The following is a 17,604-nucleotide window of genomic DNA, read 5'->3' as shown; positions in this document are numbered from 1 at the left end:
TCATCTGAACAAAGGAGTGCAGGACTTTGCAGTAATTACCTCCTGTCTCTTAAAAGTATTTATATAGTATAGCCCACTGACAGAACACTAAGCAGTACACAGGCGTATTTAAGTTGATTTTTTCTCCAGCAATTCTGTAATTTTAAAGAGAATTCTATTCTATTGAAAGCTATTTGTAATGTCTTTCAGTGGTTGAGCAATGTCCTTGGTCTTTCTCTGGCCAGAAGCTGAAGGCCAATATGAGCAGTGCACTAATTCATTCCAGCATTACTTTTTAACCTTTAATGGCTATTTTATAAATCATTTCCTTCAAAGGAAATGTTATATTGGTGTTGGTGGTATAGGCCTTTTATCACCCTTCTGTACATGGGGAATTGAGGCACAACACTGCTGATTGTGTCTTTCCTGAAAGTGTCCAGGAGATCCACGTCTGAACTGGGAGTTATGTCATGGGACTGTCAAGTTGCATGTCTGGTAGGGCAGCTGCTGTCACAGGTAACACTGCTTTTATGTGTTCCCTATAATCTAGCACGTGACTGGTTTCCTTCTTGAACTGCTACTTCTTTTCAAATAGTAATCTACACATCTATGAGCTGTAAGGAGCTACACATTTATACATGCAAAAAACCAACTCGGAATAATCCCACAAACAGTGAAGGTGAGCCTGAGATCAGCCCTGATAAGAAGATACAATTTAAAACTATCATATCAAATTAAATGCTACTTTATTTGTCCTTACCCTTTCTTTTGTCCTTCCTAGCAGATGACCTTTGATCCTTCCATCTTCTTCAACATTTTGCTGCCACCCATTATATTTCATGCTGGATATAGTTTGAAGAAGGTATGTGTCTTTTCCTTATGTGACAAAAGGGATTGAGTGTGGCTGCTGCTTGTAGACCCAACAGGCCAGTGACAGAGGACAGTCAGCTAACAATCTTAGTGCCTGGGAAGGACTTGGAAGGAATGGATTAAAATGAGTGATTCATGGCCCTCATTCTGCTGTCTTTCTGTCCCTGTGCAAAAATCTGACTGTGCAGTTTACAACACTTAGGCCTTCCTCTTTTCAGAAGAGACCACTTTGAATGCTGGGAACTGCAGGCAGGAGCAGCCTGTGTTTCATATCCTGCCAGATCAGGACTTTGTTCAAGGGATGGGATTATGATACCATTTGCATCAGGTATTTCCAATGTGAACTCCTGTTATGATCCTGAAACATTTGGCCAGATACATAAAAAACAGAGAACTTTGATGGCATTCCACCAGGGGAAAAATATAAACACCTTTAAGTTGTATTTTCCAAAATAACAGCAGTAGCCAATATTGCTCCATCTTCTATATGAGAAATGTGTTGTAACAAATGGCACTTCTAGATGTGTTTCTACTTGGTCTGAATGCTTTTTTATTTACTATATAACAAAGGATTTTCAAACTTTCTTCCCCAGAGACATTTTTTTCGTAACTTAGGATCAATTTTAACCTACGCCTTTTTGGGAACTGCCATCTCCTGCATTGTCATAGGGTAAGTGAGTGCCTTCTGCTATTATGCTATTACACATGCTTGGTATTGCATTCAATTAAAAACTAAACTGTAAAAAGAATTGCAGACCCTGCATTGTCAATATACTTAGCAACTGGTGTATCAGATAAAGTAATTCCTTCTCAAGGAATGCTGGGGTGGAAAAGGCAAAACCCACGGATAGCCAAGAACTGTCCCAGGTATTGAGAAAATTCTGTCCTTCATTTTTGGTCAATGACTGGTGTAAGCATGAACACTCCATAGCTTTAACCATCTGTCCTGAGAAATAGGACCGTTCTCTCAATTGAAATCCCATGCTTCTAACTGGAATTTCTTCTAGAAAATAGCAGATCTCTAACAGTAAAGGAAGGACTTTAAATCTCAGGGTGGTAGGAATAGATATCTCTTGGCATGTATGTAAAATAACTGGAGTCATTTCAAAGGCTAAGTGAAATTTGTAGTTGAAGATCACATGAAAAACCTCAGTCTGGAACTGTGGGAATTGAGCCTGGGTGTGACTAAATAGCTTCTACAGCAAGAGGAAGGAGAAAAAGCAGAGAGGCAGAATATCCTGGTTTATTTCCAGAAATGCTTATGGAAAAGTTTCTAGTTCTGTGTCAAAATTTCCCTAACTAAAGAAAATATTTGCAACTCAGAAATGGATTAGATATTTACAGGCTGACATGGTGGCAAAATTATGTTTGTCTGTGTGGTTGCTCAATCAAAATTAAACAAAACATTTCAAAGTCCTTTTGGACCTTAAAATTTCATGTTTTTAATAATATTTATGACTATCACACAGACACTTCAGCTCTCACATTCTGGGAAAATTCCTGATGCAGGTGAAAACAAACGAGCAGAGTTGGACTCAGCAGTGAGAGGGTCTTTGTGCCTGCCCAGAGCCTTACTGTGAGGAACAGTGCAATGCTCCCAGTTTAGCCTGAGCATCACTGACATCCCCTGGCATTTCTGTGCTGGGCACTTCCACAGAGACAGCTGAGCTACCTCAGTCTGGATGGTCTGGGGAGGTGATGGAGCAGTGCTGCATGGAGCTGAGTAAGCCTTGCTGAGAGGCCTTGGTCTTGCTGGTATTGTGCAGAGTTAAATTGGCAAAAAGTCACAGAACTCTCTGGTGTTCAGACTTTAGACTAGGAAGCACAACATAATTTGTAGGCCTTATTTCAGGGCCTGGGCTTTAGAACTGAAATCTACTATTTAATCTCTGCAGGACATGAAAAGGTATGTGGAAAAACCTCAGGTAGTGTGAGGGTGCTTGAATTTAAAATTGGTCAACGTTCTGTACCTACTGACAGCAGTGTCAAATTACAGAAGCAGTTCATTTTTTTTAATGTCTGTCTTTTCCTTTCTTTATGGTAAAGATGTATGTGCTGCATCAAGGTATAAAGCCCTTACTGGCATTATTATGTGATGGAACTTTCTCCTTTAATGTCTTTTTAATAATATTAAAATACATGAATGACCTATAACTTCGAGTTCAATGATATTAAAACCATTCTTTTATGGATATGTCATCATATTTATCTTGATATCCCAGTTTCCTAATAGTCAAGTTTAGTAAGCATAATGCACCAGAGGCATTGTGGTATTAAAAGTTCTGCAAGTCATGGTCTCTCCAAATGCCAGGAAAATTTTGACTCTGCCATCAAAGTATGATCATCTTCCATGCTGAAATACAGAGGAGTGTAAACTCTCAATGTGGCTGTCTCCCCTTCATGTAAAAAAAAACCCAAACACTGAACATCTATGGGCTCAGGAAAAAGAATGCCTTCTGTTTCAGACCCAAATCTGTAACTACAGGAGGCATTGTGCCATGTGTCCCATTTATTGGAGAGGAAAAGCTTAATCTAACTTTTCTTTCTGAAATTTTGCTTTCCTCTAGAAATGGTACCTCATCACTTCCTGAAGTTCACAGCTTGGACAACTATACCACTCATATTTTTCCCCTGTCTTTATTTGCATTAACATACCTTTGAGCCTTGCTCTTGTTTCTTCTCATACCCATCTATGGCAGAGAGCACCTCTTAGATTGAAATTATAAATTAATTTAAAAAATCTACATCCAAACAACATCCAAATCATAGCACATTTTCTGAGGTAACAGTGGTTCTGGATCTCAGTAGGACTCTTCCTGTGCTTCATCTCTCTTGCCTCAGCTATTGAACATAAATCAAAGCAAAGAGATCTAAGTGAGTCTCAACAGTGAGACTGCAGGAAAGCATTAGGGCTGTCCAGCCCAGTAATGCTTTTAAATATGCATTTGGTTTATGACTCTGGTATTGCCCCTTGTAAATAGAAAATACCAAAGCAGCTTTGATAAGTTTGTTAAACATAATATATTGAATTTAGCCTTTATTCCAAATACTTTAATTCCTGTATCCATGCTATTTTATATAAAACAGAATAGATAGAGCAGATAGAATCTATTACAAAAAGTTCCTACTAGGAACAATTCCTACTGGCAATTCAAAGTTCAAGCCCAAAGTCAGGGATAAAGATCCAAAGGAAACTGTAAGGTAGAGAGTAGCAGGCACTGGGCCTTGCACTGTGTTCTCGTACCAACCCACAGCCCCTGCTGGAAGCACTGCAGAGAAGGCACTGATCTATTCAGAGCAGGGCTTGTGTGAATGTGAAGCATGTTTGCATAATGTACATGTCAGGATAAGAAGGAGATAATGACTGCATAAAGAAGAAAGATGATATGAAAACTTTACTGAAGGGAATGAAAAGTAAGGCCTAAAAGAAAAATATGTCCTAAGAGAGAAAGGGTGAATAACTGTTACCAATGAAAGGGCAGAACCCTGAGGTACATCTAGGTTTCATTGCCATAGACAAAAATTTTGTGCTCAGGTAAGGTTAAATGTGTGCTGTCTTCTCATCATATGAGCACAACACACACACATGCAATGCTTCAATATCCACAGGCTCAAGCCCTGCATGTCTGCAGCCTCTCCCTGGGGCTGTGCTCCTGCTGCCTGATTTACAGAGCTCTGTGTGAACCCTCCTGGGGCTCCTGAAGTGCCAGGGCACAGCCTGTAACAAAGAAGGACCAGACCTCTCTTTGTCAACCAGAAACAGCTGGGAAATATCATTAATAAAGAACAGAAACATCATTTGGATTTGCAGCAAACTCTCTGAGTGCTAAAACGTTGCCATGGAACACAGGGATACAATGGTGCCTGTCTGCTCTTTGTGACTCTTTGCTTTTGTGTGAAAGGCCTCAAGAAAGAGGAGCTGTGTGGAATTCGAGTGAATAGGCTATAATCAGATATTCCCACTGAGGGTGGGGGAAGGAGAAGTAAGAGAGATCTTTTTTTTAGTGAAGATTGTGCCAAAATGTACTTGCTTTCAGCTAAGTGCTGCTCTAAGGCTGCCTATATTAGTTGTAAAACTGCCCTCAGCCACTTAACACACATGAAAGATATGAAGCTTTCCCAGCAAAGCAAAATTATGCCCTTCACACCGAATCTGACTAGCAAGGATCCATGCAGAGAGATGCCATGGGTGAAAGGGGAAATTCCCCCTCTCCAAGCCCTATTGACTGCAGAATTGCTGAAGTGGTCCCCTTCATGGTGAGCAGAATCTGCTGACTCTAGGTCTGCATGACATAAGATCATATAAGATCCAATCTTTCAACAAATCTTTTCTCATCAGTGGTTCCAGCTTCCTATCTTCTGAAGAGTAATGTGGAATAATCACTGGGACAGTTCTTTCTTCCTGAGAAGGCCAAGTCTCTCTGAGGCTCAGCCTGATACAGGGCAGGCAGTCTTTTGCTGTAGGAGACTTCTTGAGTTTCGTAGACTCAGAGTATCAGGATTTTGAGAGAGACAGGACCACAGGAAGACATCTTAAAACATGATTTATTATTCTTCTTCTACAGTCTCATGAAATCATGAGAGTGTCTTCACCATATTCACCAGATGTTCTTGGTCAACAGTCACAAGACCGCAAGTTACAAGGTTTTTTAAAGGTTAATTAGCCAATAAACTTCTGCCACAAAAGAATGTTTCTACTTCTACACCAATAGCTAATTTTGTTTCCTATGTCTTTGCCGCAGTGCGGACTTTCTTAGCCAATCATATAATGACACACAAAACTACTTGCTCTACTTTAAACTTCTTATTACCTTTATAACTACTTCTTTATCTTAACTTTTAAACCTTAAAACTTTCCACTACCTAGCTTAACGTCTTTTCTATCTGAACTACAAACTCACACCCTTACTCATGGTTTCTAAATCTGGAAGCCTTTTCTAATGCCTCAGGTCAAACTCTCTGTTCAGGTCTATGTTTCAGCTTGCTTATGCAAGATTTTGAGAACTTTCTCAAATGTTTGAAATTCCTACATCAGAGAATAACTTCAGCCAGAAGCAATGTGTGGATGTCTGCAGTCATCCAGAATTCTGGGATATCAGTTCCAGTCTTAACCATCCTCACTACAAGAAGTATCTATTTATCCAATTGGAATTTCCCTTGTTTCACCTTGTAACTTTTGCCTCCATCCTTTCCCTATGCAGCCTTCAGAAGGTGGCTTCATGTTCTCTGTACCCACCTGAAGACAGCACTTAGCTCCACTCCCATCTACATGAAAAAGCTCAGCTTCTGTCTCTTCTCATATGCCACACCCCTCAAATTATCTTGGTGGTTCTCTGCTGAGCTGTCTCCTCTCCATCTTCTCTCTACCGGAGTCAAAAATGAAACACTCTATTCCACATGTCACCTCCCAGCTGCCAACTTAATGGCTTCTCCTGGTTTGCTCACTGTGCTTCCGTGAACACAATGTGGTTTGCAGTCATAGTTGCTCTTGTGAAATCCCATTCTGATTTGTGTTTCATTTGATATCCTCCAGGACTCCAGGGGTTTTCTACTCATACTTCTGCAGCCAGCCATGCTTCTGTGGGACTGCTGCATAGTCTTGCTCTACTTTTCCATCGGTACCTCACTATTAGCTGTGTATTATGACCGTTGTAAGCTGAAGCACCACTGAATTGATGCTACTCAGTGAGTGCATGAAAACTGGGCTGCTGAAGTATTAAATCAATATCTGCCTCTCTTGCTTTTTATTTTTAACATCTTAGGAAGAAGCAGGGAGAAGGACCTAATGTTAACATCTGCAAGGAATAGTGTTCTCTCCCCTTAGATTCTTTTTTTTAATAAACTCTGCTGAGGTACATCTTCCAGAATTGATGTCTGCCATAGGTATTTTCTGTTTTGATAATGGAAGAGTGCTTAAGTATTTGGAAAAATCTTGACACTATGGTAACACCCTATCAGAGCAACAAACTGAGCTGTATATGGTATAGAAATATTTGCATTTTTCCCCCTTTTGAAATCCTTTTGATTTCTTTGATCAGTATTTTCAGTGTCAGCCAGGGCTAAGATGCCTATGCACGGGAGCACTAACATCATTAAGTTGGTCTTAGCTATGATTTTTTATTTGGTTTCACTTGGGTTCTCTCAAATTGCAATGCCAAAACCACATTTTCAATATTCAAAATGCAGCATGTTTGCAGTCACTTACTCATATTTTTCCAGCCAGTCTACTACGATTGGCAAGGCCTGATTTTTCTGGAATTTAAAGTTCTCTGAGTGTGCAACTCAAATAACAAATGTGTTTACAGAAAGCATAGGCCAAGCTTGAGCTGTCTTTGTGGCTGCAGTGAGAATTTTACTTGAAGAAAGCTGAGATAAAAAATGGTGTTTGGATCAGAAAAAGTAGAGTAATTGTAGTTTTGAGCAAGTGAAGTTACAAAATGCAAATAACTGTTAATTGTGGTGTTAGGAAAAATCATTCCAAGATGATCCCTGTTTTAAGAGGAAAGATGTTGGTGTTCTTCTTAGCTGCTCAGTTTGCACAACTTCTCTGCCTGGGGAGACAGGACTTCTCCATATTTCAGGAAGTCACATCTGGTTAGTTTGGCTTGATTCATGCCAGTATGTCTGTGAGCACATGGATACTGGATTTACAATAACCGTGTCAGATCACTTCATGGCAATCAGTGCTCCAAATTCAAGTGCTAATTAAAAACCTTCCTAGAATCAAAGTATTTCTTTTGTGCATCTGTCTTCAACTGCACTGACTAACAGTTTGGACAAAGTCTCTCCTGACATTTAAATTCAAGTGTGAGGAATAGGTAATATAATGTAATATAATTATTATTAATTATTCACTCTTAACTGTACTGTTACAGCAGTCCCTCTTTGTGCCTTCTAAAGAAGGATGGCCTGGGCTGAATTAATAACATTGTTGCTCAAATGCAGCACTAAGAAACGTAGTCAACTTTCCTTTATACAGTTTACCTGGGTAAGATGCATCCTGACATAGCTGTCCTGTCAGAGATTTAGTTCTGTCATTGTTACACCTACCCAAACATTATTCTAAAAGTGAGAAGACACATATCCAAAAGCTTCAGCAGGCAGTAGTTGTGGTTACTGAACTCTGCAAGACTGGGGATATTTTTTTTATTTTCAGAAGTATTTTAGTAGTCTGGCAAAGGCTAGAGGGGAGCTCAGTGAGGTTATGGGTGTGTTTATTAGTTTCTGCCAGAAGCTTAATGGAATATAGAAATGGGGTCTGGTGATAGGGAACCATACTGAGCTTATAATCTGGCTGTTCTTTCTCACTGGAGGACTATGGATCAACTTTACAGCTTGGAAATGAAACACTTGTAGCTATGTGCTCCAACAGAGCAAAGCCAAATGTTGTTTGGCTTGAATTTACTGTGCGGTGCTGTGGGATTCTTCTGGATTTTGGAACTTTTTTTGCAAGGGAAAATGGGGCCGGGTTAAGGGTAACCAAAAACAAAATCTTCTCTGTTACTGAGCTCTCCATAAATTAAGCAAATACCTTTACAAGGGTTATCTGCTGCTTCACCAGCTAAGCTCTTGCCTTCCAGGTGATAACTTTTGTATTAATTCAGGCTTAATTAATGTACAAGTAATATTTTTTTCCTAATTACTGTTTTGTACTGTATGTTCCCATGAAATGACATATAAAAATCCCCCAGGTCCATCTTTCCTCCACACACCACTTATAAATAGCAAATGCTTAACCTCCCCACAAGCAAGAATAAAAGCTTTCTTTTTGGTACAAACAGAAACTGGCGAGGGGGAGTGTTAAAGCATCTTAGTGCTGTAGAAACTAACTGAGGGAGAAAGAGGGAAAAATTATATCTAGACCACTTACCCTTCTCAGTGGTAAAATCCCCTGAACATCAGATGTCTGACTTCAACAATTTCTAACAATCTTTTTAAGCCAGATATTCAGCCTATGAGTGGAAATAAAGACAAAACTAGTAAGAAAACATTCATTGAATGTGCTATAACTGTTGTAAGAGTATAGTGCCTGTGCTGGTACCCCTTTTTGAGGTTTTGGCTGCTTCCATGTCCCATCTTGAAGTGAATGCAGGCATTTTCTTTCAGTCGTGAGGCACTGTAGCCCCAGTTATGCATTGACTTGAGGAAACTCAATAGAGATTATTTAGCTGAAAAATCAAGTCTCTCCAGATTTCTCCAAAGGCAGATGAACACCAAGCCCAGCAGGAAAAAATCTTGTGTTTTGTTGTTAATGTGCAGCTCAGTTGCCCAAAGCAGTAGCTTTGATTCTTTGGTCAGTCCAAATCTGAGGTAATTCCATTGCAGTCTGTGGAGTTGCCACCTGCAATTCAGAGCTGTAGTTGCAAGGGGTAGTTGCTGCTTCTCACTTTTGTTCAAAAGTGTATGGTGAGTCCAAAATGGGTTTGTAAAGTGCAAGTTTAGAGAAGCTTGAAAATAGACACTGTGGTACCTGGGTTGGGGAATTCTGCACAGGGAGTAAAGAGGGAAGAGGCTTCCTCATAGCAGTAATTCAGAGAGTTTGGGCAGGTCTAAAAGTTATAAAGTATTTTTAAAAGCACCTCCTATTTGTATGCTATGTGAAATTATGGATAAGAAGCTGGATTAAATCAAGACACTGATATAAAATAGTGTTTTCCAGACCACTGACACCCACACAGAATGGAAAGTTCTTCCAAGAGTACTTTGATGCCTTCAAGTATGTGTTACTGCAAGTTCAGCCAGAATTTGTAGCTATTTCGCAATAAGCATCTGACATTGTTTACTGCAGCAGAGCTGATCATGCAGAAAAGTTTTTCCTCTCATAAACAGATGTGCCAAGCAGCAGGATGTAATTATTTGTATCATCCAAAAGAACCCCTCAGCATATTAAGGAAAGAAATGTATGATAGGGAGCGCCAAAGGTGTGGGGCTGCAGAGACAAAAAGAACCTGGAATAGCAGGAGATTCATCTAAAGTAAAAAGCATGTTTAATTTGGTATTTGATTCCCAGCAGGTTCTCCAGGAATCCATCAAAAAATTTAAACCATGAGCTCTTCTGAAAAACATGCAAATGACATTTGTTGCAAAACAGGATAAACACTCAAGTTCAGATATTTCCCAAGAAGAAACTCTATCCTGGAAGGGTTTGTTTGTGTGATTTTTGTTTGGTTTTGTGGGGTTTTTTTACAAAGTGTCTCCCCAGTTGCCTTCAAAGTCAAAGCTTTAACTGTAGGAATGAATACTCTTGAATAGAGCTCCTCATGTCTTCTTCCCTGATATTCATGAATCCTTTAAGAATTAACACCCAATGTGGCTTCCAAAGACTGCCAGTCCCCTATTTCTCTGGCTATAGATCATCCATGCACCTGTGCAAAAAAAGCCTCCCTAGCTGCAGCATCATTTGCAGTCTCAAGTCTGCAAGTCTGCTCTTGCAGTCTCTACAATGGCTTTCAGGGAAAACATATTTACAGAGCTGGAGAAATGGAAAATATGCATCCCTTATGGCCCCTTATCCTGAAATCCACTGCCTTTCTCAGTATCCTATCTTTCCAGAACAATTCCAGGCTACAGAGAAGATGAAAGCAGAGGGAAGTGCATTGACTCCAATGTGCTAGTTCATTTTCTACCTCTTACAGATATTTTTCAATACTGCATGAGAAACCTGCACACCAAGCCTATAACTGGGGAAGGCATCTCCAGCCCAGGCTGTGCATTGCTCCAGGCCATAAACACCTGTATGGCTTTGCTAGGTAGTGAGCCAGGCCACTTTCCTTCTGAGTCAAAACAGGCAACGTGTGACTGTCAGGAGGATGTGGACTTGTGAATTGGTTGCAAAGTGCTTCGGGCTGCCTCATGGTGAAAGGTGCAACAGAAATTTAAAACAGAGGAGGAAAAACCTATTCCACTACAGTATAATGGAGCTACTTACAAGCTGCAGTCTCTTCAAACTGACATGTTTACTCTTAGACAGATCAAATGCTGAGCAAATTTGGGAAGTGTACAGGCAGAAAGTAGCTCATTGGAGCAGGAAGAGAGTGGGTGACTGAGATCTCATGCCTGTTACCTTGAAAAATTCATATGCCAGCTCAAAGGATGCTTTGTTCTCCCACCCACCACCATTTTACATACCTCACTTCTGAGCCAATTGATCAAATGGTGCTCTTGTATCTGACAAGTCTTTTACAGAGCACAACTGGTTTTGGCCTGAAATGTTCTATAAACACACCAGTTGTCATGACGGCCCTGGGACAGATGATGCATTCATTGGAGATAAAACCTGCAAGAGCTGGTCTGGTCAGGTAACCATATCCTACACAGTGAGAGGCAGATGACATTTAAATAGTACACAGAGCTTTTCTTTGGATTATTAAGATGACAATAAATCATATAAGGTGTGTCCCTAGTCTTGGCTCTCATTAAAATTCTGATTGTCTAAGAACTCCATTACATTTGACTCTATATTCCATATATTTGACAATGATGATAAATTGCAGCAAGTTCAGTGGATGGTCAGCAACAGGGACAGGGGCTGGGACGTTTGCCCCAAAAAGAAGAAACTGAAGAAACTGAGCTCATTTAGCCTAAGTAAGAGGGGCTTTGAGGGGAGACTACCAAGAAAGAAAATCCAGGTTCTTCACAGTACATGATGAGAGGACAAAATTGACAGACATAAACTGTATATTGAAGAGGTCTGACTTGACATAGGCAAAAAATTTTTCTTCATGAGGATACTCAAGCATCAGAACAGGTTGTCTAGAGATGCTGGATATGTAATCTCCATCCTTGGAGGCTTTCTCAACCTAAGAGGCTAAAGCCCTAACTACTGTAGTTTGAGCTCATAGTTGACCCTGCTTTGAGTAGGAATTTTGACTAGAGACACCCTCTGGTCCCTTCTAACATAAGTTAGTCTAAGTTCTATGTTGCTGTAAATAACAAACCTTACAGCAGAACATATGCTACCCCTAGTCCATGTCTTTCAGCCTTTTCCTGCTATAAATTTTCTGCCACTTTTTCTGATTCCATTATCTTGGTCTCCTCATCCCATCCCCAACAGTTATCTTCCAGGATATTTGTTTTTCTCCTCACTGTTTATTGAAATATGGAATCTGCAATAAAAAGGTCTTTCTGAAGAAAAGTTAGGATTATTTCACTTCCTTCTGAAGCCATGACGATGGCTCTTAAAATGCTAATTAGCCTCTATTCTTAGTCAGCTCCGTACCTTAAACAGGTAAAAAATCACTTTCATTTCTGTAATGCACTGATTGGGCACTTCCTTGCTCTTTGCAACACCACCTCTCCCCAGCTAACACTCTCTAGCTGAAGCTTAGCAGCAACCAAAATTGAAATGTGAAGAGACTACAACTGGCACTCCTCTTTGACCTCTCCATTATTGAGAGCATGGGAGCTTTTATCTCTGATATGGTTTTTATGTGTATGCTGAAAATTTTGAGCAGGATGATGTCACTGGTAAAAAAAACAAACCACTTGATCTGCAAAAAGACAATGACTAACAGTAAAACCTCTGCAACGAGAATTTAAGGTCATGCACAGGCTCAGTGACTGACCAAGAGACTGCTCCAGCGATGCCTTTCCATAACCTTGTTGATGTATGAGAGGGTTGCTATTTTTCAGACTTAAAATGAAAAAACAAATCTTTTTTTTTAATTATTCATGCTCATTTCTTCCATCCTTACTACCCACGCACTGATGAAAACAAGGAAAGATTTGATTTTCTGATGAATAGGGATTATTTTCAGAGTTCTGTTTGCTATTTCATTTAACCCAAGTGTGACTTCACATGAAAACATTAGGTGTGCTCCCTTGAATGACCTCCTTTTATTTTATTTTGGGAGGGGAAAGAGTGAGTGTTTAGGCAACCTTAATGAAAAATAAGTATCAAAAAATGGAAGTGAGAAAGAGGGGAACCTATCTGAAGTTGTTCTCACTAGCAAATCATGTAATGTGTTTTATGCAGTTCCCTCAGTTGTTCATCAGGATGTGAATCCAGCTGTTTTCAGTTTCTTGCCCTGTGAATAACATTCAGAGTGAGATTGCTCTTCACCACTCCTTTGTCACACTCAACATATAATTTAGGATGGAATTGACCTTAGGTCCAATCCCATGACAAAAACAAGGCTCACTTCAAAAGCTGGAGCAGGTTATGAGGAGCCTGCTGGTCACATTTTGAATGCACCTTGGTGTCCATCTCTGAGGAGCAGCATTAGTATCCAGGTGCAGCTGGGTTTCAAACCAGTGGTCATTATTTTCTGAGCCCAGCAGGAGGGAGGCTGTGCCACCTTCCAAGTCTTACCGAGATGGGTGACTTAACCAGCTTTCAGTAATCTTCCTACGAAAGTTATCTTGTCTGGCTCATACAGAAATCCAGGGTTTGTGCTGAAGCATAACACAATACTCATCAACCTGCTTGCCAGTCAGCCCTTCTCATTCAAAGATGTTTAAATACCTTTTAAGCTAGGCTTGATTTCTAGGAAGCAGAATATTGATCTCGCTCTAGATGTGGAAAAACACACTTGCTGACAGGTTCCAGGGTGTGACTGTTCAGCGGTGTCAGCGACAGCTGGGAGACAGCTCAGCCCCCTCCCCTGCCCTGCCCTGAGCTGTGCTACACCGTTTGCAGCCCCTTTTTGCCCTCACCATCCAGACAGCTCAAAAATTCAGGTATCACCAAGGGCGAACAGCTTCAGTGAGGCAGGCACCAGAGAGCACTACGCAGAAGCCAGAAGCCTTATGGATGTAGCTCGGATACTCAGTATCCGCCTTTCTGTCCAATCCCATTTTGGCACCTTTCCAAAACACCTTCACCTGCGGCCAAAGGATCACTGGTGTCTGATCCCCATCACAGCGGAGCAAGAGCCTCACTTCTGGTTTCGTTCAGATTCTGAACGGTCCCATGGTGCCGCTGATCGCAGTTTAACGCGCAGCACGCGTGGCTGGGGCTCTACAGTTTGAACTCCTTCCGCCGTCAGACCCGAGCCGTCGGCTTTGTCTCCCACACGCAAGAGAGGGGAGAAAAACTCATCCCGACTACTTTTAAAACACAAAGAAACGACGAGAGAAGGAGCAGGCGAAGCGTTTGTCAGCAGCGCCGGCGCCGCAGTGCTCGCAGCCGGGACAGCGCGCCCGGGTCCCCGCACTCCCGCAGTGCCCGCAGCCGACACCAGGTGGCGCCCGCGCTCCGCCCGCGCCGCGGCCGGGCCCTCAGCACGGCACAGCACGGCCCTCAGCCACGGCATGGCCCTCAGCACGGCACAGCACGGCCCTCAGCACGGCATGGCCCTCAGCACGGCACAGCACGGCCCTCAGCCACGGCATGGCCCTCAGCCACGGCATGGCCCTCAGCACGGCACAGCACGGCCCACGGCACCGCACGGCACGGCCCTTAGCACGGCATGGCCCTCAGCCGCGGCACAGCCAGGCTCGGGACGCGGCGGAAACCAGGGCAGCAGTCCGGCTCAGCGCGAGAAAAACTTCATCTCACGCCAGGGATTCTGTGCAGGGCTTCTCTAGGCTGGTCCTGGGGACACCAGGCCACATGGGGGATCCTAGTCTGGGACATCCAGATCGAGGATATGCTCCTGTTCCGAATCAGGAGGAGCCAGCGCCAGCTCTCTTGTTTATCCTGTGACAGAGCAGTTTTCAAAGTCTGCGGCAGACAGGACTCTCACTTCTCTTTTCTCAAACTTTGAGCACGGGTTGTAGTGGGTTTACTACAAGTTACGAAACGAGCATCATCCTTTACTTGTCAGTTTTCAAACACTAATCTACCCAGAGGTTCTGGATAATACAATAAATGAAACAATTTTGATTAACAATTATTAGAAAACTAGGGATATCTTGAGTATACAACAGTTTGTTAGCTAAATTTGTTGACCAGTCCGCAAAAATATTGGAATGTTAATAATCAGTCTGATTTTCAAAAGTTTTCATGTAGTCTTCTAAGTAGGGACTTAGTTACTGCAGTTGTGACACAATGATTTAAGGACATCACTAACAAAGTTACACAATCTGTGGGAACACTTGGAAGACTGGAAGTGACTAAGAAGCCTGCAGGAATTGTTACAATGCCCTCCAAAGTAAAAGGAATAGACTGCAAAGCCCATTACAGTTGCAACCTCTCACTGGCAAATTGCAGCCTCATTAGTAATCTTGGCAAGTGGACGGGGGGTTTTACATTACTGATCCTCTTGTTAGCCCCTCAAGTGTGCCACTGAAGCGCTCTTTCGGGAGCAGTTTGTGGAAGTGAATGTTGTAAATATATTGCCTTTATAGGCAAACAGACGCTCTCTGTCTTTGGGGCCATCAAACTGGCACATTCACGAACTCACAACTCACTTAAAAATAAATTGAAAGAGAAGGTAGTAGTTAAACCTGCCAAAAATTAGGATCTAATTATAATTGTTAGCACATAAATTTTGTAGTATTTTCCCAGGGAGCCAAGAAAGCCAATAAAGCAGCTTCCTTTTCCCACAAAACTCTCTTTAGTAGTGTGGATGTTCTAGAAAACTTATAAGTCTTCTATATGCAAGGATGGCATACATACACACACACACACACACACACACATATATATGTATGTATTTTTTAATTGAAAACCAGAATTATCTGCCAACAACATAGTGACTTACTTAAATGCACTAACATTACCGTAGAGCAATAGCAGTTGTTCTCAGTCAGGCAGTAGGGGGTCCTGTTCAGGTGTTCCACTAGGACAAGAAATTTATATAATTAGAAATCCACCTGTCACAACTGTCCCCAAGCACTCCCTCGGTGTCCCTAACACCACAGTCTGGCTGACAGCATGGGGTGATGCATGTAGTCAAGGAATGTAATTATCTCTCCCCTGTGCCTCAGTTTTTCTCGTGAATTCTTTAAACCTGGCTGTTCTTCCATTAAACTGACCTGGGAGCTGTGGAGAATCCAAGCAGACTCCTTCCACTTCAGTATAGCACTGGTAGCAGTTTTACACTTTCCCAATAATTACCCACAAATGCTCCATGAAGGACAAACAGTTCCACATAGCTTCTCAGATAATACTCTCCCTGATTATAGTCTCAGGAGGGCTTTTCTGCCAAGGAGAAAAAAATGCCACACCTTGAGGTTAGCTCCTCATGGGCTGTAAACAAGGTGTCCGTAGCCACACTGTTCAAAACTTTTTCTCATCTATGTTCTTCCTCTGTTCATTACTGTCCCTTGTGTCACTTCTGCTTTGAAAGAATTAATTATTCAAGCTGCCTACATGTCTCTTTTCAACAGCAGCTAGCCCTATTGTGTTACAAGGACAAAAACCTTCCGTAACTGCGGCTGAAGCCAGGCAACACGTTTCAGAGTGCCACACCTCTGTGTTATCAAACCTGGCTTTATTTGCACACCTCCTTATCTTTGATATTTTAATTACAGTGCTACTCTTGAGGATATTCTTGTTGCACAAAAAAATCATATTGTATTATTCTTTAGTGCCCCATTAAGACAAAAAAATGGGAAACATGATCCAGATGCAAACTAAAAGCCAAACAATCCAAAGAATACAAATTATGTAATTTAATAAAAATCTTGTTTAAGGACTTATTATTTATGCTAGGTTTTTAACATGTTGGGAATGGAAACACTGCAGTATTATTCTGCAAATGTCCCTGCTGGAGTACTTTTTTCTTGCCATAGTGATACTATGTAAGCCGTGCTATCTCAAGGGAATGTGTAACAGTGCAGTGCCAAGATGCTGTGCTGAGGTATCTGTGCCTTCATACTTCCTTTCCTGCAGAGTTTTCTGCCTCTAAAAAGATGTCTGAGTTGCTTTCTTGCACTTCTTTGATCTGTTTGATCATTATATTCTAACCCATTCTTAATTTCCTCTTGCTGGTCCATTTTGAAAGCCTCATGTATGATTTTCAGTTGATAAAATTGCCATTGGGCTGCCTTTGCTCTCCCTTTAGCATCGTCGTCACTCATGAACAGATGCTGGGGAGGCAGATGATCTTTCAAATGTAGCAAGGAAGACTGGGAGGAGAACGCCTGGAGGCAGATTCAAGCACTTAGAAGGGTGTAGTCACACACAGTGGTGTTAGCTTGCTTCAGGGAGGGAGGGGAGGAGAGCTGAACATCAAAGTGCAATGGAAATGTAAAATCCTTAGTTCTGTGATTCCTCCTTTCATCTGTGCTTTTTCTCCTGGAAAGGTGTTGCAGGCAGCTCTGCTCTCTGTGCCACAGAATGGACTCAAGCTTCAGTGAATGTAAATGGAGCCCCTGGACCAGTTTTTTTTTATCCTTCAGAAGTTCTAACACTCTCTGAAATTAATTTGAGATTGGATATTTTCAATCAGCAAAAGCAGGTATAAACAGTCTTTCTAGGACAAACAAGGCACAGGTATTCTTCAGACTCAAGTTGCAACAAGATGGGGAAGAGCAGGAAAATTGGGAATAGTCCATCCCAGGGGATGCCTTTGGCCGGCTCAAGCCATACACTGCACGGTGGTGCCAGACTGGCATCTGGGACAGAAGCTCTGGTGCAGGATACAGCCTGTCCCATGGACACCATGTCTCACCCCAAAAACGGGGTGGGCCTCAAGCACCTCCTGCCCCTCTTTCCTTGACCTGGTGGCTGCAGGGCTGTTTCTCTCCACATCCTCACTCCTGTCTCCACCTGTGCAGGTTTTATGTCCCTTCTGAAATGCCTCATCGCAGAGGTGCTGCCACCATTGCCAATGGGCTCAGCCTTGGCCAGCAGCAGGTCTGTCCCAG

The 17,604-nt window shown here is 41.9% G+C and overlaps 1 protein-coding gene across 5 annotated transcripts in view; it reads left to right on the top strand.

Moving 5' to 3' along the window:
- SLC9A9 (solute carrier family 9 member A9) overlaps nt 1-17,604 on the top strand; it is a 175,630-nt gene that overhangs the window by 8,279 nt on the left and 149,747 nt on the right. For 2 of the 5 annotated variants that reach the window (XM_088061093.1, XM_014256202.2), the window contains exons 3-4: nt 761-841; nt 1,443-1,519. In XM_088061093.1, coding sequence (XP_087917219.1) covers nt 761-841; nt 1,443-1,519 — 158 coding nt within the window. Of the gene's footprint in view, nt 1-529; nt 659-760; nt 842-1,442; nt 1,520-17,604 lie in introns of all 5 variants that reach the window. The other 3 variants (XM_014256205.2, XM_088061094.1, XM_005527073.3) reach the window with 3 other exon arrangements.

This window comes from Pseudopodoces humilis, chromosome 11 (assembly GCF_049639895.1).
Source record: "Pseudopodoces humilis isolate 2021_Gansu_Grassland_sample_001 chromosome 11, ASM4963989v1, whole genome shotgun sequence".
NCBI classification, from domain to species: domain Eukaryota; kingdom Metazoa; phylum Chordata; class Aves; order Passeriformes; family Paridae; genus Pseudopodoces; species Pseudopodoces humilis.
Note: the sequence above shows the minus strand (reverse complement) of the source record. Positions and strands in the feature narration are given on the sequence as shown.